Here is a 20,814-nt window from a genome sequence, read left to right on the forward strand (position 1 = left end):
AGTGTTGAATTAAAAAAAAAAAAAAAAGTAAAGTGGAAAGTCATTAAAAAATCCTGGATAAGTATCCATTAGGTTTTTTTTCTACCTCTTCTTTTAAATAAGTGTCACAAAGGTTGAACCTGGTTTTGTAATGATTATTTTCTGTTGGTATTGGGTGGACTTGTTTGGCCACATTGCTGAGAGACGAGTGTGTTGCTCTGTACCATGTTGATCCTTTCACCAGCGTCATTTTCAAGAAGCAGGTTTCCTTGACAGAGAAGAGAAGCTAGTATCTGTACCATGATCATCTGTCAAGACTGTTATGTTTTCTGTGGCTCCATCTTTTGTTTTTCTGCCTTTTAATCAAGACAGATTTCCAGGCTGTCCTAAATTTGTGGGAGCTCTTTTACTTTATTTTTGACAGCACTTGCATATCAATAATCTAATCTTGAAGATATTTAGATATTTGAGTTTGAAATAAAACCAAGAATTTGACAAGACAATTTTTTTTTCCTTAGTCAGCGACTGTCATCAGCCGCTGTTATTTTCCTTGATCAACCAATTTGATATCTGGTGCTCAGTGTTCCAATGACTTCTGGAACACAGATCTGGATCACTTTGTCAGTCAATAAAGGATACCATCCTGCATAACACTCTCAAATATGAAAGAAATTTGATCTTGTTTGGCAGTTTTTGAAAATCCGTTCAATTTTTAAGAACAAAGGTGATGTGCAAAGCTGCAGTAACTACAGAGGCATAAAGTTGATCAGCCACAGCAAGAAGTTATGGGAAAGAGTAGTAGAAGCTAGGCTTAGAAAACAGGTGAAGATCTGAGCAGCAATATGGTTTCATGCTGAGAAAGAGCACTACAGATGCAATGTTTGCTCTGACAATACTGATGGAGAAGTGTAGAGAAGGCCAGAGGGAGTTATAATTTGTGTTTGTGGATTTAGAGAAAGCTTATAACAGGGTGCCAAGAGAAGAGTTGTGGTATTGTATGAGGAAGTCTGGAGTGGCAGAGAAGTATGCGAGGGTAGTGCAGAACATGTACAAGGATAGTGTGACAGCAATAAGATACGCTGTAGGAATGTCAGACTCATTCAGGGTGGAGGTGGGATTACACCAAGGATCAGCTCTGAGTCCTTTCTTGTTCACAATGGTGATGGACAGATTGACAGATGAGCTCAGAGAGGAGTTTCCGTGGACTTTGATGTTTGCAGATGACATTGTGATCTGTAGTGAGGCTAGAGAGCAGGTTGAGTCAAGCCTGAAAATGTGGAGATATGCTCTGGAGAGAAGGGGAATGAAAGTCAGTAGGAGCAAGAGTGAGTACATGTGTCTGAATGAGAGGGAGCCCAGTGGAATAGTGAGGTTACAAGGAGTGGAAGTGGTGAAAGTAGATGAGTTTAAATATTTGGGGTCAGCTGTCCAAAGTAATGGAGAGTGTGGTAGAGAGGTGAAGAAAAGAGTGCAGGCAGGCTGAAGTGGGAGGATAAAGGTGGTAGGAGTGCTAAAACAAGAAACAGGATGTTTAAGTATGACAATGCCAATATTTTCTATTTTTTCTTTAGTTTTTTTTTGGGGAGGGGGGACACAACAGACTCTGAACTTTGTGACCTGATGTTGCGAGATAGTAGTGTGTTCCACTGTACTTCTGGAAACATGAGTGTCGTTTACTTTCATGTACTGTTTTGAGAATGGAGTGCATTTCCACAATGCCAACAAAAAAAAATCCCCAAAAACTAGGCTGGAGTGGACTGTGAGAGGCAGAAAAATAGAGGCCGGGGCTACATACGTGGCAATAAGCATACATTAAGCAACAATCCGCAACTGTAAGCAAGACTAAAAACGCAACCATACGCCATCATAGACCAGCCTACACAGGGACTACTCCAAATCTGTGCCCTAGAGTGTCCCATTAATGAAATTAAATGTTAACATTGAACATTTTGGGATGCACTAGCGGTTTTCATACAACAAATAGGCATACCTTATAATCACCATTTTTCGTAAGGCAAAAACACCAGAATTCTTCACTGAGGTATATAATGTTCCAGATTATGCAAATATTGTTGTAGTTCTGATGCAATAGCACAGCAGAAATGTCTAAAGTGTTCTTAGTGTTAAGCAATGTTAAAACGTTGAACTATTTAAATCTATTACCTCTTTTCATGAAACAAATAGAGGTACTCCATAAGTTGTTGAGTGGCATCGAAGAAAATTGGAACCAAACACCACTCCCCCTGACTGCTTGTTTTCACCAAATAGGTGGACAGTGACATGTAGTACCTTTTTATCTCTCCTGTGTGGTCAGTTAACAGAGAAAGGATTATTGTTTCAATTTGTATTTCATTTGTGAACAGGTGCATTACTAAAGCTGGTTTGTGCTAATACAACCCCTGGCAAAAATTATGGAATCACCGGCCTCGGAGGATGTTCATTCAGTTGTTTAATTTTGTAGAAAAAAAGCAGATCACAGACATGACACAAAACTAAAGTCATTTCAAATGGCAACTTTCTGGCTTTAAGAAACACTATAAGAAATCAAGAAAAAAAATTGTGGCAGTCAGTAATGGTTACTTTTTTAGACCAAGCAGAGGGAAAAAAATATGGACTCACTCAATTCTGAGGAATAAATTATGGAATCACCCTGTAAATTTTCATCCCCAAAACTAACACCTGCATCAAATCAGATCTGCTCGTTAGTCTGCATCTAAAAAGGAGTGATCACACCTTGGAGAGCTGTTGCACCAAGTGGACTGACATGAATCATGGCTCCAACACAAGAGATGTCAATTGAAACAAAGGAGAGGATTATCAAACTCTTAAAAGAGGGTAAATCATCACGCAATGTTGCAAAAGTGTTGGTTGTTCACAGTCAGCTATGTCTAAACTCTGGACCAAATACAAACATGGGAAGGTTGTTAAAGGCAAACATACTGGTAGACCAAGGAAGACATCAAAGCGTCAAGACAGAAAACTTAAAGCAATATGTCTCAAAAATCGAAAAATGCACAACAAAACAAATGAGGAATGAATGGGAGGAAACTGGAGTCAACTCTGACCAAACTGTAAGAAACCGCCTAAAGGAAATGGGATTTACATACAGAAAAGCTAAATGAAAGCCATCATTAACACCTAAACAGGAAAAAAACAAGGTTACAATGGGCTAAGGAAAAGCAATCGTGGACTGTGGATGACTGGATGAAAGTCATATTCAGTGATGAATCTCGAATCTGCATTGGGCAAGTTGGTGATGCTCGAACTTTTGTTTGGTGCCGTTCCAATGAGATTTATAAAGATGACTGCCTGAAGAGAACATGTAAATTTCCACAGTCACTGATGATATGGGGCTGCATGTCAGGTAAAGGCACTGGGGAGATGGCTGTCATTACATCATCAATAAATGCACAAGTTTACATTGATATTTTCGACACTTTTCTTATCCCATCAATTGAAAGGATGTTTGGGGATGATGAAATCATTTTTCAAGATGATAATGCGTCTTGCCATAGAGCAAAAACTGTGAAAAGATTCCTTGCAGAAAGACACATAGGGTCAATGTCATGGCCTGCAAATGGTCCGGATCTTAATCCAATTGAAAATCTTTGGTGGAAGTCAAAGAAAATGGTCCATGACAAGGCTCCAACCTGCAAAGCTGATCTGGCAACAGCAATCAGAGAAAGCTGGAGCCAGATTGTTGAAGAGTACTGTTTGTCACTCATTAAGTCCATGCCTCAGAGACAGCAAGCTGTTATAAAAGCCAGAGGTGGTGCAACAAAATAATAGTGATGTGTTGGAGCGTTCTTTTGTTTTTCATGATTCCATAATTTTTTCCTCAGAATTGAGTGGTTCCATATTTTTCTCCCTCTGCTTGGTCTAAAAAAGTAACCGTTACTGACTGCCACAATTTTTTTTCCTGATTTCTTATAGTGTTTCTTAAAGCCAGAAAGTTGCCACCTGAAATGACTTTAGTTTTGTGTCATGTCTGTGATCTGCTTTTTTTCTACAAAATTAAACAACTGAATGAACATCCTCTGAGGCCGGTGATTCCATAAGTTTTGCCAGGGGTTGTATACTCACAACCTGGATTAATCTTTTTAGTCACATAGCACTACTATTATTCTGAACTCTACTGTATATGAAGTGCCTTCAATAAGTTTTGAGACTTTTTTCGTAGGGGCAGTTATAATCATCCCACACTCTTGTAATTTTGATATGTCATTACCATATGTCTAAGGAGATAATCTACCAATTTTTGTTAATCAAGATTGAAAGAGACGGCTGTATGTGGACTTTAAGTGGACCCTACTAAATCGCGCTCTTCACAGCTGACTTTTTTTGCAAAATGCAGTTGGGACGGGAGGACACTTTGGAAGAGCGATATGCTATAAAATTTTGTGTTAAGCTCGGAAAGAATGCTATGCAGTCTTATGAACTGCTTCAGACTGCTTATGGATTAAATTGCATGGGCAGAGCACCGGTGTTTCGTTGGCACAAAAAGTTTAAGGGTGGCATAGAGTCTGTGAGAGACAATGAGAGGTGTGGGAGGGGGAGGGAAGTCAGAACACCGGAGCTGGTGGGGAAAATTCGTACTTTTATGGATGAGGACCGTCGAGTGTCAATAGAGACAATAAGTGTAGAGTTTGAAGTCAGTGTAGGAACTGTGCACATGATTATTCATGATGAACTGAACATGCGGAAGACTTGTGCGAAGTTCAGGACAATGCACCAGTCCATAACTCCATCCGTGTTTCCAACTGTTTGACCGAGATGGGCATCAAGACAGTTCCTCACCCTCCCTACAGTCCAGACCTTGCTCCCTCTGACTTTTGGTTGTTCCCCAAGCTCAAGGAAAACCTTAGAGGCAGTCGTTTTGAAACCATTGAGATGAAAGAGGCTGTGACAAGGGTCGTGGACACGTTCACACCAGAGGACTTCCAGGGGACCTTCCAGATGTTGTTGGAATGCTACAACAAGTGCATTGCATCTGGAGGGGAGTACTTTGAAGGGGACTAGAGTTTCGTGCTTGTCCGAGGGGAAAAAAAGTGTCCCTACAAAAAAAGTCTCAAAACTTATTGAAGGCACCTCGTATAAATGTGTGTGTTTAAATACAGTAGTGTTCAGAATAATAGTAGTGCTATGTGACTAAAAAGATTAATCTAGGTTTTGAGTATATTTCTTATTGTTACATGGGAAACAGGGTACCAATAGATTCAGTAGATTCTCACAAATCCAACAAGACCAAGCATTCATGATATGCACACTCTTAAGGCTATGAAATTGGGCTGTTAGTTAAAAAAAAAGTAGAAAAGGGGGTGTTCACAATAATAGTAGTGTGGCATTCAGTCAGTGAGTTTGTCAGTTTTGTGGAACAAACAGGTGTGAATCAGGTGTCCCCTATTTAAGGATGAAGCCAGCACCTGTTGAACATGATTTTCTCTTTGAAAGCCTGAGGAAAATAGGATGTTCAAGACTTTGTTCAAAAGGACAGCATAGTTTTATTAAAAAGTTGATTGGAGAGGGGAAAACTTATACGCAGGTACAAAAAATTATAGGCTGTTCATCCACAATGATCTCCATTGCTTTAAAATGGGCAAAAAAGACCCAGAGACGCATGGAAGAAAATGGAAAACAACCATCAAAATGGATAGAAGAATAACCAGAATGGCAAAGGCTCAGCCATTGATCAGCTACAGGATGATCAAAGACAGTCTGGAGTGACCTCTAAGTGCTGTGACAGTTAGACGCCTGTGTGAAGCTAATTTATTTGCAAGAATCCTCTGCAAAGTCCCTCTGTTAAATAAAAGACATGTGCAGAAGAGGTTACAATTTGCCAAAGAACACATCAACCGGCCTAAAGAGAAATGGAGGAATATTTTGTGGACTGATGAGAGTGAAGTGTGCATATCATGAATGCTTGGTCTTGTTGGATTTGTGAGAATCTACTGGTACCTTGTTTCCCATGTAACAATAAGAAATATACTCAAAACCTGGATTAATCTTTAGTCACATAGCACTACTATTATTCTGAACACTACTGTAGCTGTTCCAAATCACTTAAAAACTGTGGTCTGATCCAAAACATGTTGTGTGATCTGTGACACCTTTGGACAGAGGTATGGAGTCTGAATGCCCTTCTAAATTACATATAGTGAGAAGAGTTTTAGTCATTTGAACATCAGAAACCATCTGTTACTTTTTTTTCCTCAATCTGTCGCGTCTTGCATGTGAGGAATTGTAAGGTTGCTGTAGGTTTTGTGTCCCTTGTGTCTAATTACATTTGTGTATGTTTCCTCCAGCCTCCGGTGAACTGGGTGGTCCCAGTAGCTGACAGGGAACAATATAAAGAACTCTTCCACACAACCGACACTGACAATGACGGCTTTGTCAGTGGCTCAGAAGTTATTGAGATCTTCATGCAGTCCACTCTCTCACAGACCATGTTGGCGCAAATATGGTGAGACCACAGCTCAGTTTAGAACTAATTCTTTACAGATGTTGAAGTAATTATGCCTGAAACACGCTTTTAACCACAGCTGCCGTACTCACTTTTTTCTGAGGGATGGTTGGAGTGCGTGCGTGTGCGTGCGTGTGCGTGTGTGTGTGTGTGTGTGTGTGTGTGTGTGTGTGTGTGTGTGTGTGTGTGTGTGCGCGCGCGCACCAGTCAGCATGCATTCCTGTCAGTTTTTTTTAAACAGTAAATCAACATTACTGTCTTCAAATTATTTGTTTCCTCTGTGCTTTAACTTTGCATAATGCACTCATAATTATCCATTAAAAGTACTACAACTATATATATATGCAATTTTAAAACATAGAAGCAAATACAGTTTTCTGCAGAATTCTGGAACATCATACTGTGAACAGAAGAGACTAACATTCAGACATAGATTGTACCAGAATGATTTGGAGAGAGGATTATGGAGAAGGGAAGGGACTGATTTTATATGAAGAATATAGTCAGATCTATGACAAGTGCTGGAGGTGTTGTGTGTGTGTGCGTGTGTGTAGCTCAGTGTTTATTGATGATGTTACTGCTTGCAAAAGCAGCAGGATGAACTCAACCAACAACTCCAATTGCATCACAGCTGGTCAAGTGAACTGAACTATATTGCAAAATCAGTGCAGTATTTTAATGAAAATAAGTATAATGTTCTGCAGTGGACATGCAAGTAACCTTTAATTTCATTCACAATAACAAACTTAAAATAATAATCCAAGAATGAACAGAAGAAGGCTGCAGTCGAAGCCTGGTAGAGTATCACTAACACAAGTCTTTATTTTTTTTTAATCTTTTTACCAGTAATTTGTCATTAATCCACATACACAAAGTGTTCTAATTTCTGCTGTTTAACTGATTATGGTTATAAATACTCTTATTACTGCTGCAGTGCAGTCTCATGTTTATTTTTAATTACAAAATGCTGAAAGAAAAAGTCAATTTTTTTTTTTTTTTTTTTTTTAAATCCAAATATTTAGGGATTTACCTGTAAAGCCTCTGATCCTTTCCATAGGGGACTGGCTGACACTAAACAGATGGGCAAACTGAACATTGAGCAGTTCTCGCTGGCCATGCATCTGATCAACCAGAAGATTAATAAAGGCCTGGACCCTCCTTCTAGTCTTACTCCGGACATGATACCACCCTCAGAAAGGTCTTCGTCGTCCACCGCTGACCTTGTGAGTCTTGATTTTTAGCCACAACTGCTGCAAATCCAAGTTCCTTATTCACTAAAGAGGTTTAGTTGAGTTTACCACATAATACCACCCCCATTCTCCCAAAAAAAAACCCTGATGATTGATGCATATTTTTAAGCTGGAAACACACTGGCATGCTTCTTTACTTCAAATGTCTGCGTATGCTGTTGCTGTGTTTTTTTTTTTTTTTTAAATGGTGAATTCTGCTTTGGGGCTTTGTGTTCTTGGTATACAAAGGTGTGACATGGTGTCTTTGCTTTTTTGAGTTCTTTTCTATCCTGTCTAACAGAGCTTTGTGGGGCTTATGTCAACTATGAGACCTGAGCTTGCTGCCCTAAATAATACGCGCAGAGTGAGTACTTGAGCGTTATGCCACTGGGTGATGCTGTTGCTCTGTTATATACCGTGTTCTTTGGAAATGATTTCACTCCTGCCTTTTTGTCCACACAAAAGTCTAATAGAAATAATAAAAACAGGTTTGTGGTAATTATGATAATAGATTTTAAGCATATTTGTTTTTAAACTTTTTGTACTAACATAAATGTATGTATGGAATGTAAATGACTTTTTTGACTATCAAATGTGGCTTAAACTTAACTACAAACAGAATGACATCTAGTAGTATGAAGTGATTGACATCACAAATGCATCAAAAAAATTAAGCATTTATTATTGTTAAAAAAAACTACACCTTATCAATCTCAACAGATGAATAGAATTTTTACACAGTTATTTTTAAGGAAAAGTATTCTTAAGAGTGATGCCACACACTACCTTTTTGGATTTTGACATCTGAGGTTTTTTTTTTTTTTTTTTTTCTGTGCTTGTCACCGAAATACAAGTCTGTTTGTAGGTATTCACTGTAATGTGGTCGCAGAAGGAAAAGTTACACATTTACAGCATTGTGCCAAAGTCACGAGCTGTCCTGGTGTTATGCTCCCTCCTGTGTGACATGTTTCCTTTTCCTCATCTTATGTCTTGTGTCTTCTTAGACATAACATAGGGACCTCCTCTTTCTCATGTGCATTGCCTGTTCTCTCCTTCTGTCTTTGTTCTTCTGTTGTTTTATTTGTAGTGTTTTTCTCATTTTTTGTGTGTCTTTTGTTTCCTTCTACTCTTCCACTGTTTTTTCCGTACTTGTCTTCTGTCCATCTTTTGTCTCATTTCAGGATAGCACCGGTTCGATGGATCTGACCGGCATTAAAGAGCTGGATGACTTGAGCAAGGAAATAGCTCAGTTGCAGAGGTGAGTTCCAGACCCTCTAGTAGCAGCAGGATGGACTTCTTTGTACCTTCTTTGAGAAATGAGTGGAAGACTATGAAGGTTTTTCTGATATTCACAGATATCCAGTTTTTCAGATGAACTGATAGAATTTTCTGGAAAATGGATAAGGCTGCGGCTTTTATTTTTTATTTTTATTATTTTGTTTGGCTTGTTTGACCGAGGAACCGACAGCCTGACAAGAAATTTAGCTAAATCAACAGGAAGTGGAGCAGCGCAGTCTTACTTGAGCCCTGCGTGACATCGCGGGATAACACAGCATCACTTCACACAGAAAGATGGTTTACTGTTTTGTTTTCAGCTGCAGTCACCGAAGTAGTTGCGAAAAATGCATTTTTTTTTTTTCAGTTCCCAGTGGAGGAGGGAAGACAGGTTAAAGGGGAGAGATTGTGTCGTTCCATTTTAGCGAGATTTAATGTGAATAATGATAATGGGGCTGTCCCGGAAGTACAATTTTTGCGTCCTATGCTCTTACATTTAACCCCTTTATCGCTCGTCCTCAAATGAGACTATAGTGCCCAATTTTGTTGGGACTGTACTGTTTGGTGCATGTTTGCGCCATTCACATTCAAAAATAATTATATTTTTCCATTAGGAACTTCACATAAATAAATCTACAATAAATGTATTGACTAGTGGAGTGCACTAGAATGTGCCTCACTGATTGTAGAATTGAAAAATTTTCCTGGGGAAGTCCCCTATATCCGGTCTTTAGTGCTTTTGGCTGTTGACCTTTGCATGCAGCCAGTTTGCAGCTGTCCCACCAATTCCACCTATGTGCCATTTAAAAAAAAAAAAAAAAAAAAAAAAAAAAAAAAAAAAAAGTTCAGGGTTTGTTTTTGTTTTCCTCCATACCTCACTTTTATCACTGGGAAAGCCAGTTGTAGGGAAAAAATAGATTTGCAAGTAATTTTGAGGTCTGCAAAAAATTCTTATGCAAATTACTCTCCATTAACTCAGACAAAAGCTTATGTAAATTATTGCATCTATGTAAATTCAGTAATCACATTATTTTACAATCTTTGGAAGTTGAAACAGTGGGGGGGGGCATTATAATTTTAGACCTGAAGTGTCATAATTATTTTAACTTGACATGAAATGGACAAACAGATATGTAAAATATTCTTTCATTATTTTTGAGTCTAGTTGTTGTAAAGCCCATGATATTAATACTGTTACTGTAAACATATTTCACACATAAAGCCAATCCACAGTCTATATTATAATAGCCAAGTGGCCTGTGTGTGTGGCTCCAATCACACAAAAACTGGGGAGACATTTGCTGTTTGGCATGCTTATGTATTTTGGGTCAAGGATGAAAACTGCAAAAACAGGAAGTTGATAGGGCAAATATTTTTGGAGAAATTACCAATTTTAACTAACCAGTAAACAATGGACATTGTGTTGCAATCCACCATGGGAGTTCAGGATTTTGAGGTTTTAAATTTTATTATGGTTCATGTTAGTTTAACAGTGTTGTTAGTGTTACTGATTTATTGTGTTTTTGTAGTTCAGTTGGTTTAGTCACTTTAGTTAAGTGTTATATCGCTGTTACCATGAGTGACTTAAGTGTCATGTTGGTACCATGAGTGAAATGTGTAGTGCTTTTAATGTCTTCTGCCACTGTCTCGGTTTGTCAGATTGCAGAAAGACAAAAAGCTGTGCATGCAATTTTGCTCATGCGTAAACTGTGGAGAGCTGACATTTGCTGTTTGGTATGCCTATGTATTTAGGTTCAAGGATGTACGGTGCCAAAACTGAACGTTGATACGGTTAATATTTTTAGAGGAGCTACATATTTTGTGTAACTATACTGAAAAATGGACATTGACATTCTGGAATTACACGCCGTTCCAGCAGGGGGAAGTAAATCATTTATATATTAAATATGTGTGGGCTTTTGTGATTTTATTTAGTAAGTTCAATGTAAGTACATAATATAATTGTAAATATGTTAAAAATATATGGATGACACAAGAAAGTGAAAACACTTATTTCTGTTGTGGTCCATTTAAAAATCAAATGACAAAATAGAAGTAAAAATAATAAGAATGCTGATTATAATAATGATGATGATAATAATAATAATAATAGTGTGTATATGATAGCAAGAACCTAAACCTAATTTATAAATACATTAAAATAGTAAATTAACATTTAAAATTATGTAATTAAGAGGAAACAAAAGGGTTGAGTTCTTCAAAAAACTGTTGAGGTTGAAGGTTCTAAAAACATTCTGGAATCACACGCCATTCCAACTTATTAGGAAAACGTTTGCAAAATTTATTACCACTCTTGAAAGATGTTAGCTATCTATTTCATAAACACTACCCAATCTAGAGCCCGTTGATCCCCATGGGCAACACGCTAGCTTATCATTCATTATTGATGCATTAATTTGGAAGATGTTTTTATTCATCAGACTACAAAATAAGGGATGATTTATATCTGATTTGAATCATTGCTTTTGTGAGATTTTTGTTCCGTGGAGATGACGACCAATCTGGATTTCCAAGCAGGATAAAACAAACAGCATGAATTACTTCCAAATGTGCTTTGATACAGATCAGTCTTTTTAAGCACTTTGTTTTGCCTGCATTGATATTCGGAGATTTCTTAGTTTTCTTTTGCTCTCCTTGCATGTTTTTCACTTTTAGAGAAAAATTTATCTTGGAACATGAAATCAGGGAGAAGGAGGATACCATCAGACAGCAAAACAGTGATGTTCAGGTAAGCAGTACTGTCTTGAAGTAACATGGTAATTATCCCCTGCACTCCTCCATTAAAGGAGACTTCTACTTCCATGATTTTCCTTGACTTTCGTTGAATGTCATTATATAGCCTAACACTCAATTAACTCAAAATCATGCATATTACAGCTGCATTTACTGGACACGTCACCCAGTGTCTCGTACAGTGAATTTATGAAATCAGTGTTGTTACAGTCCTGGGCATGTCATAAAACTGCATCTGTTACTGTACTTTGTCCTCTGGCCTGCCAATATCTCCATTTTTTTTTAGCTCACCTGGACCGACAGTACTCATGGAACAGGGGTCACCAACCTTGTTCTTGGAGAGTACCTATCCTGCATTTTTTCCACTTCTACCTACTCAAGTCGCACCTGATTTTTGACGTTTTCCAGCTCTTGATTAGCTGAGCACCCCTGATAGAGTTAATTACCTGGGAGTGGAACAGAGAGAGTCAGAAAACATGCAGGGCAGGTGCCCTCCAGGAACATGGTTGGCGACGCCTGCTTTGGAACTACTGTATTTTGGGGGTTGTCACTTGATAAAATGCCACACAGTGCACAACATAGGAAAAGATCATTTGTTTCTGCAAAAAGCTTTACTCTGTGGGAGTAAGTCTGACACTGCCTTCCCTCAGAAGACTGTACTTGTTACATTGGGGGAAAGTGATTTGGTTCCTCATCCCTGTATGTTCACTTGGAACATCTTTTCTCACTGTAAAGATGACCATCTGCTGCCACCGCTGCTGTTGTGGGAACTCTGATAGAGCTGTGCAGCACTGCTCTCTTAGGTCTGCAGAACTGAAAGTGCCCAGGTCTCCTTGGGCAGACAGTTTCTGTAATGGGCTGGCTCCTTCTGATGGTGTCACACATCACCCCCGTCTACTTCTGTATAATCAGACTAAGCATGTTTTGGGTGTCTGGTCTCAGTGTAAGTGCTGATTACAATGAGTGATAATCTCATTGAAAGAGCAATTTTATTTGCGTCTTCACTTGGTAATTGATAACTGCTCAGTGTTTTCTGTGGCTACCATTGGATGTCGCCATAATCAGGCTCCTTCACAAAATAAAACAGTAGCTTAACTTTAAAGCTGTTCAGTTATTGACCAGCATGTTTTTAAGTATTTCAGACAGAAATTTGCTGATGAAATACCACAGCATGCCATGTTGTTTTGATTCCTCCATCAGATTTATTTAATGTGTCTTTTCTGAGTTAATTAAAGCATTAATGAATCTCCTGTGTTTTCAACGTTTCACATTCCATAAATTGTCATAACATGAATGCAGGTTTCCAGAGGCGGCACTAGAAACGTTTGATAAGGGGGAGGGCATTGAAATAATCTAAATGTAGAACAGTAAAAGTTACAGCCTGATAGTCTTGGTAATAATAACAGAATATTATTATTGTAATTTATAAGTGAAATATAATAGCATAGTGACTCTTATTTTGGTTCTGAAAAGGTGCCAGAAGCTATTGAGACACAGAAATTCAAAGTTTTCTTAGGATAGGCTGCTAACACCTCCCATCCCCTCCTGTGCTCTCCCCTGTGAACACAGAAAGAAGTGTGCATCTGTTACTTCTTCAGTCCAACTTCTACTTCCTTCCTTAATGAAACTCCTGCTGCTGCGGTGGTGATTTCAGTGCAACCACACTCAGTGGCAGGGCTGGGTGCAAAGACTGTATTGGTCCCCATGGATCTGCTTGATCTGGTCATGGTGACATTGGCTCATTTCTTTATAGTTCATGGTTCCTTGGAAATTCAGGGGTGTATTAAGAGCCGATAATGTGGACTGTGATGCCACTGAAGATGGACAAAGAGGCATTTGTTAAAGGAATTTGTGAACTGGAAACACACCATTTGTGGTGTAGTGACCTTCGGTGTACTGACATAAGAATCAAATATATGTTCTTGTTGTTATTCATCATAATCTTCTTTGTTGCTATGTTGTAGTGTTTCTAAATGGGATATTGTACAACTGTGGTGGTGGTGGTGGTCGGGGGGGGCGGGGGGTGTCTCTATATAGATGGACACATTTGCACTGTCACTCATGGTTGGTGGGAGTCACCAGTTCACCTAACCTACATGTCTTTGGAGGTGAAGGAAGTGAGAGTACCTGGAGGGAGCCTACACAAACACATGAAGAATATGTAGGCGAACCACTAAGCCACTGTGCCAGGATGTTGGGCATCTCCAGTGCCAGGGTGGCTGCACCGCCAGTCAGCTGTGAACCACAGAATCTAAGTGAGATTATTGTAACAGTGGTGAAACAGCTGAGCGTGAGTGAAACTGATGGGATCTGTGGAATTGGGGTTGAACATTTTCAGGTGAGTGGGGAAGCTCTTCTCCTGGGGTTGCAACAGACTGGAAGAAAAGACTTGGTCCTTTCTGGGAATGAAAGGCTGATTGTGTGGATTACTGCAGGGGTTATCTGTCTGGTTTCATGCCCAATAAGGCAACTAGTGATGCATCCTAGCTTTATCACAGCTCATTGAGTGCAAGCATAGATTTGTAGTCTGAGGTTTCCACGAGGTGTTTGATTTGGTTGATCGAGCAGTTTTTTTTTGTTTTTTTTTGGAGCATCCTGGGAATTTGTGGAATCCCCAACAAGTTTCTGGACATCATAGCTGGCTTTGTGAGTGCTGTGCAGAGTGCTGCCAAACTCTTTGACCTCTTTCCAGTGAATTCTGTTGATTGTGGGTGTTGTGCTTTGTCTCTCACTGTGCATGGACTGAGTGTTTGGTAAAATCACTGATTCTGTCAACTTTGAGTGGAAATATTCACTGACATTCAATTTATGGACAATACTGTGTTCTTTGTGGAAATAATGGCCCTGATTGCAGCACTTGAGAGGAACTTTGTGTCACTCACCTCCTCAATTTGCAGCTATTTATAAAACTTTGATTCTAGCTCACAAAATATTTTGCTTTTGCTTTGCTACTCATCACTGTTCATGTGGCTGTTGGAGTTTTGGACAGTTGGTCAAATGAAATCCATCACCTGTTTCCCTGGGAAGTTGTGATTGGGATTTTTTTTATTTTATTTTATTTTTTTTACTGTTGCCAAACTAGAGTAGAAGACGACTAAATAAATAAAATAGTCCACAGAGGAAACTGAATTAAAAACAGTCTTGAGTTGCAGGTATAGTTTTAACACACCTTGTCTGAACCGGAATGTATTATTTTGTAGTATTCTAAGAGCACTTTCATATAAATATTGATACTTAAATCTAAATAAAGCCCCGTTATTAATGTACACTGCTGTTTTTAATATATATATATTGTATTACTTTGAGGAACATTGAAAGATTGGAGGCAAAATATTAGCAGAATTCTAAAATATATTAAAGTGTATATTTAAAAGCTGTGTCTTTGTCCCTCAGGACATGCAGAATGATTTAGACAGGGAGAGCAGCAACCTGCAGGACCTGGAGTCTCAGAAACAAGATGCCCAGGAGCGTCTTGAGGAGATGGACCAGCAGCGCTCCAAGCTGGAGGGAATGCTCAATGACGTAAAACAGAAGTGCCAGGAAGAATCCCAAATGGTTGGAAACTTACTGTAACTTACTCAAACAATGAATGCATTTCTACTTTGTATTAAGATCCTGTCTGTATCTTTGAAAGTACCACTGGTTGTTTCCCTTTAACAACTTGCGCATTCAAAATATTTTGAAAGAATTTAGGTTTGGAAGTGAGGAGTTACTAATTCATCTGTGGCTATTTCAGTATAAAGTGCCAACGTCTGTCTGTTGACTAACCAGGTCTGGGTTTTCTTTGTCTTCAGACTGCTGCCATTATGGGTAGCCAGAACAGATTCATCATATCCACCCTCACCACATCCATAACCCTCCTCTTTGACCTTCTTCTTCTACTACTGGCTGGTGGCTTCAACCTCAACGTCCTTCTCCTGATATGCCCTGCATCTCTACCCTGCATGTGCCCAAACCATCTCAGTGTCACCTCTCTCACCCTTTCTGCCCCTTTGATGTGCTCAGTTCTAATCCCGATGAGGATGGACTCCTCTCTTTGCCAGCACCATTGCCAATAAGCCACACAACGTAGCTGTTTCTCACTATATTCTTGTAAACTTTCTATCTCATTCTTGCAGATAGCCTTCAGTCATAAACCACACACTCTTCTCCACCCTGTCTGCCACATCTCCTTTACTTTGAACAGTCAATACCGAATATTACTCCTCTATCTTCACCACCTCTACTCCTTATAGCTCTTTCCACTGGGCTCCCTCTCATTCACACACATGTGCTCAGCTCAGTCTAGTTTTGACTGACTTTGATTCCCCTTGTCTCCAGAGTGTATCACTACCTCTCCAGATTCCTCTCAGCCTGTTCCCACATGACACTACAGATCATAAAATCATCTGCAAACATCATAGTCTATGGATGCTTCTTCATCTGCAGTGCTAACAATGTCAAACTTTGCCTTTTCAATTCATTCTTTGGCAGAGTAATGGCAGCCCCAATTGCAGATTTGTGATATCCAATTGTGTACATTTTTGGTGGAGGGAATAAACAACCGATACCCAGTCAGGTCCTAAAATTGGGTCGAATCTGTGATAAAACTAGTGCAGTAGAACATTGTGAAAGTTATGTCTGGATAAAAGGTTTGTGACGATGTGATAAATGATTATTCTTTTTTTGTTTGTTTAAGGTGAATAATCTGATTTTAATTGGTGCAAATTGGGGTAATCTTGTGTAAACGTAGGTGAAAGAGGGCAATAGGGTACCATATGCAGTAATTGGAACCTACCTTTCTCTGAGCAGAAGCCTCTTGACCCTCCGCCATAACATAAAACTCTTGCAAAGCATGTTGTGCTCTTTTTGGTTTGAGATTTTAACAGATGTTTTAGCTTCTTGGGTAAAGGTTTGGGAGAAATGCAGAAGTAACGTTTTACGCTTGCGCAAAACCAATTGTGTAACGGGAATTGTACGTACTCTGGGGTGTTAATCAAGGCCGTATCTGCGCATCAGATTGCCTCCCCTCAAGCATCTGCCAACTTGCTTTTTTTGTTTTTTTTAATAAGTTGGTTAAATGCCCATCCTAAATTAAATTAATTTTGTGACCCAAAACATGATTTAAAAAAACAAAAATGAGTTTTTGCAAGCTTTTTCTCATTGCTACCATGTCATCAGTGTGCGCTAGTCTTTGAGTTTTGTAAATGTACCGAGGGACCCATGATAACTTTTGCTTCGCATGGAGAGTCTTTTTATTTTGCCCATGCATGCAGTTTATTTTATTTTCAAAGTGTGTAGTGGATTCGGTAATCTATTACAATTGTATGTAAGTGGATATAAAATAGTAGGTAATACAAATTTTTACTATAATATTGCACCTTATTTCCTCAGTTTCAAAATTGGGAGCACAGGTGAGGCCAAAAATCATCCTGCCCTAACTTAAAACTGACCTAAATTTGATATAATTTTTTATTTGCTGTAATTATATAAAGGATGATCCAACACATATCACATCAATTTCCTTCTCTCTGCTTTTTCTCTCCAGATCTCATCCCTTCAGAACCAGATCCGTTCTCAGGAGGCTGATCTCCAGAGCCAGGAAGATGAAATGAGCCGTACCAAAGCAGACCTAAGCCGTCTGCAGGACGAGGAGGCCCAGTTGGAGCAGAGTCTGCTATCTGGTCGAGTCCAGCTGGACAGTATCATTAAGTCACTCAAAACCACCCAGGAAGAGATCAGCCAGGTCAGTGCACATGGGTGGATGTGAGGTAACATCAGTGTGTTCTGATACATTTACCAGCTTGATTCTGATCGACTTACCATTGCACCATGACAGTTTATACTGGTGATTAAGGTAAACCGAATTATGGCAGTCCACTCAAAAACTGATTTCTATGTTGCAATAGAAAGTTTAAGTTTTTACATTTTTTTTTTTTTTTTATCTTGCTGGTAATAATTTTTGTAAAAGGAGTGTGCTCTGAAGCACACAGTCAAATTAACACACAAAGTGAAACTTTGTGATGCATTTACATACTATCAACTACTTCAGGAAAGATACAGTAGGTGGAAAACTATACTTTCTCTTCGAGGAATGATCTCTGAAATTTGAAAATGTGGCTTCAAGTGATATCCGTTCATGGGGGGGAAAATGGAAAACTGTATGCAAAGAAATAGTTCAAGAGGTTTGTTTGTTTGTTTGTTTTAGGCTCGCAGTAAACTGTCACTGATCCAGGACAGTCAAAAGGAGTTGACAAAGACCATCGAGGAGTACAACAGTGCTTTGAAAGATATTAATGGAGGAAACTTCACCAACCTTCCAGACATTAGCGAAGGGTTTGCTGAGAAAGAGAACGGCGGTTTCAGAAGTGTGGTGAGGAATTTATTTAATGATTTTTACTCCAGGAACACTCTTAAAAAAAAAAAAAATCTGAACAACTTGATCAAGATTTTAATGCCTGCCTTCTCAAACATAACACAGTAAAACAAAAAGGGAGAAAATGTGTATAGATCATGTTATGATTTACTTTATTTTACTCCAGCACACTGAAGAAGTGTCCTAAAAAGTGTTTTATTAATTTGCCTCTACAGCTTCATCTCTCTAGTACTTAGGTCAATGGAAAATAACTGCAGTTTCATTATAGGTCTGTGGATTTAAAATATAATGCTAAAGATGTGGTATAAATTGAGATTTTTGGCTGAGGGCATTTTACAATATGAAACACATAGGAATTACAGCCATTGTTATACACAGACACTTACGTTATGTCATTTACAATAAGAAAAAAGGAGGAGGACTTTATTCCTAGAGTGCTTCTCCTAGCAGATTCTTAAAGTATTTTACAGCGATCCCTCACATTGACTTCCCAAGCCAAGACTGGTAACCATTTTTACAGCTTGGTGGACTGAGATGATGCAGATTATCTTGTCCAAGGACAGACAGGTAGCTTAAAGTAGTATTTCAAATGCTTATCCACTGAGCTGCATGCTCTGCAATTAATTAAAGCAGACAAAATCTTTGACGTTTACATTTAGTGTTTGTTGTTGACAAGTATGCCGCTGTGAACAAAGCAAGACATTATTACATTTAAAAAATAAAAAAAATAAAAGTCCATGAGAGAAATTGCAAAAACATGAAGTTTGGTCATTCTGAAAATAAAAGAACAAGGTGAACTCAGGCATTGTTTCCATAGTGAAGTAGAACCCCAAATTGAGAACACCACACAGCATTTCTTTGTCATCAGTCCGTGAAGATTTTGCTTGAGGAAAATGCTGATGATTTAGTGCACAATCATGTCGACCAGTACTTTTATTGTTCAGATGAATAGTGAACCAATACCAAGACTTTTGGAAGGCAAAGAAGTGGAATGTTGACTTGGGAAGTAATGAACCGCAGAGAATTTGTACCATTTTACTTTGTCCAATTATTTTTTTCTTCTCCTAAAATTGAGGGTCTTTGTGTGTACTTTCCACTCATTTTGACCAGAAATACCCCAAAGCTGAAGATCTGCAGGAATTATTTTTGTGCATGTCAGTCACAATGACTAGACTTGTAATCTTTGCTTTTCATGCATAAGTGTAGGGTGGTGGTGTTACTAATATATGTTCATTCACCAGGACGACTCTTTCAAGTCGAGGATTGCCATGTTCAACAACAGTACTAAGGCTGTGCCAGCAGACCCCTTCCAGACAGAGGACCCCTTCAAATCGGATGTCTTTAACGGTTTGAAAACTCTTATAGCTTTGTGTTTTTACATTATGCTACATTCATTTATGTGACGCTTTTATTCAAACCTACTTTGAAGTAATCACTTTAGTAGGGCTAATTCTCTTTTCTGTTGCTATTTTCTTGTCATGAAACTCCAGTGGCACTAATTTTACAGGGTGGGCCAATAAAATGTTACCACTTTTTTAATTCATACAATTTCCAAAATAACAAAGATTTCTTTTTCATTTTCAGGAATATCAATTCCTGAAAATGAAAAAGAAATTCAGAGAATCCCTCTTGAGATGTGTGGCAGTGTCACCACAAACTTCAATGTGCGTGTTGCAGCTGTAATCCAAAGAAGAGCGTGGATTGAGCATGTCATCAATAATTGAACTGTGCGGAAAACAAGAGACAAAGTGGGAAACCTTTGGTATCAGATGTTAATGTGATGCTTCTGTTACAAGTCTGTAAATAAAATTTTTGAATAAGTTCTCATTTCAAAAACTTGTGTACGATCAAAAAGTGGTAACATTTTATTGGCCCACCCTGTATGTCTCTGTGGAAGACATTGCTATAAATTGCCTCAAGTGTATATACTATAAATAATGTTTGTGTCAAAATGAAATCAACATCTTTGATGTTTTGAAATTGACACTTTGGGCACTTCTGCTTATTACTTGTTGGCGGTTAAAGATGATTGATGTCCGGATAGAGGAACACCAATGGATTCCTTTCTCACCACTGCTTGTCCATTTTCTAGATCCATTTGGAGATCCCTTCAAGGAAAGTGATCCCTTCAAAGGCACCACATCTGAAGATTTTTTTAAGAGATCAGACAAGTCAGATCTGTTTGGATCCTCAGACCCCTTCAGCAGAAAACCGACACCACCAGTTAAGGTAAATTGCTCTGAACTGAAGCTTGTTGGATGTACTACTTCACACTGTTGTCGAGAACTTGTAGGAACTTGCAGGTTCAGTTTAGTGATGAATTGCAGTATTTTTTATTTATTAAATGCACATTAGAGCTGTCATTGTACCTAGAAGCAAAAGTCTTGAACTTTGCACACTAAATAAGAATTGTTGGACCAACCTGATAAAGTGTGTGAATTGGTAACACTCAAATGAATCAAGTCAAGACTTGGAGCATGCTTGAGATTTGCATGTTGCCACACCACACCACAGAACCACCTGGGGTCCTGGATAGCAACCAGTCAGGCAGACATCCAATCCGTCTCCACCCCTCAAAAGTAACCATCCATCCATCACAGCCAGCTGAGGCGTAGGTGTCCCCTTTATCTCATCCTGCTGCTGAGATACGTGCTGAATCATACATTGAGAAACTTGCCACTTGGCCAAAATGTCATAACTGACATTCCCTTACAATGCAAGTGATACTTCTCATCTGAGTCTCCCTAAGTAACCACTTCTAA

At 38.8% G+C, this 20,814-nt stretch overlaps 1 protein-coding gene across 4 annotated transcripts in view; it reads left to right on the plus strand.

Annotated features, from left to right (window-relative positions):
- LOC117521697 (epidermal growth factor receptor substrate 15-like 1) overlaps positions 1-20,814 on the plus strand; it is a 47,336-nt gene that overhangs the window by 13,423 nt on the left and 13,099 nt on the right. For 3 of the 4 annotated variants that reach the window (XM_034183035.1, XM_034183033.1, XM_034183032.1), the window contains exons 10-19: positions 6,282-6,439; positions 7,497-7,662; positions 7,970-8,032; positions 8,850-8,926; positions 11,620-11,692; positions 15,091-15,252; positions 17,225-17,422; positions 17,885-18,049; positions 19,294-19,399; positions 20,145-20,281. In XM_034183035.1, coding sequence (XP_034038926.1) covers positions 6,282-6,439; positions 7,497-7,662; positions 7,970-8,032; positions 8,850-8,926; positions 11,620-11,692; positions 15,091-15,252; positions 17,225-17,422; positions 17,885-18,049; positions 19,294-19,399; positions 20,145-20,281 — 1,305 coding nt within the window. The remainder of the gene's footprint in view (positions 1-6,281; positions 6,440-7,496; positions 7,663-7,969; positions 8,033-8,849; positions 8,927-11,619; positions 11,693-15,090; positions 15,253-17,224; positions 17,423-17,884; positions 18,050-19,293; positions 19,400-20,144; positions 20,282-20,814) is intronic. The other variant, XM_034183031.1, reaches the window with a different exon arrangement.

This window comes from Thalassophryne amazonica, chromosome 12 (assembly GCF_902500255.1).
Source record: "Thalassophryne amazonica chromosome 12, fThaAma1.1, whole genome shotgun sequence".
Taxonomy (NCBI): Eukaryota; Metazoa; Chordata; class Actinopteri; order Batrachoidiformes; family Batrachoididae; genus Thalassophryne; species Thalassophryne amazonica.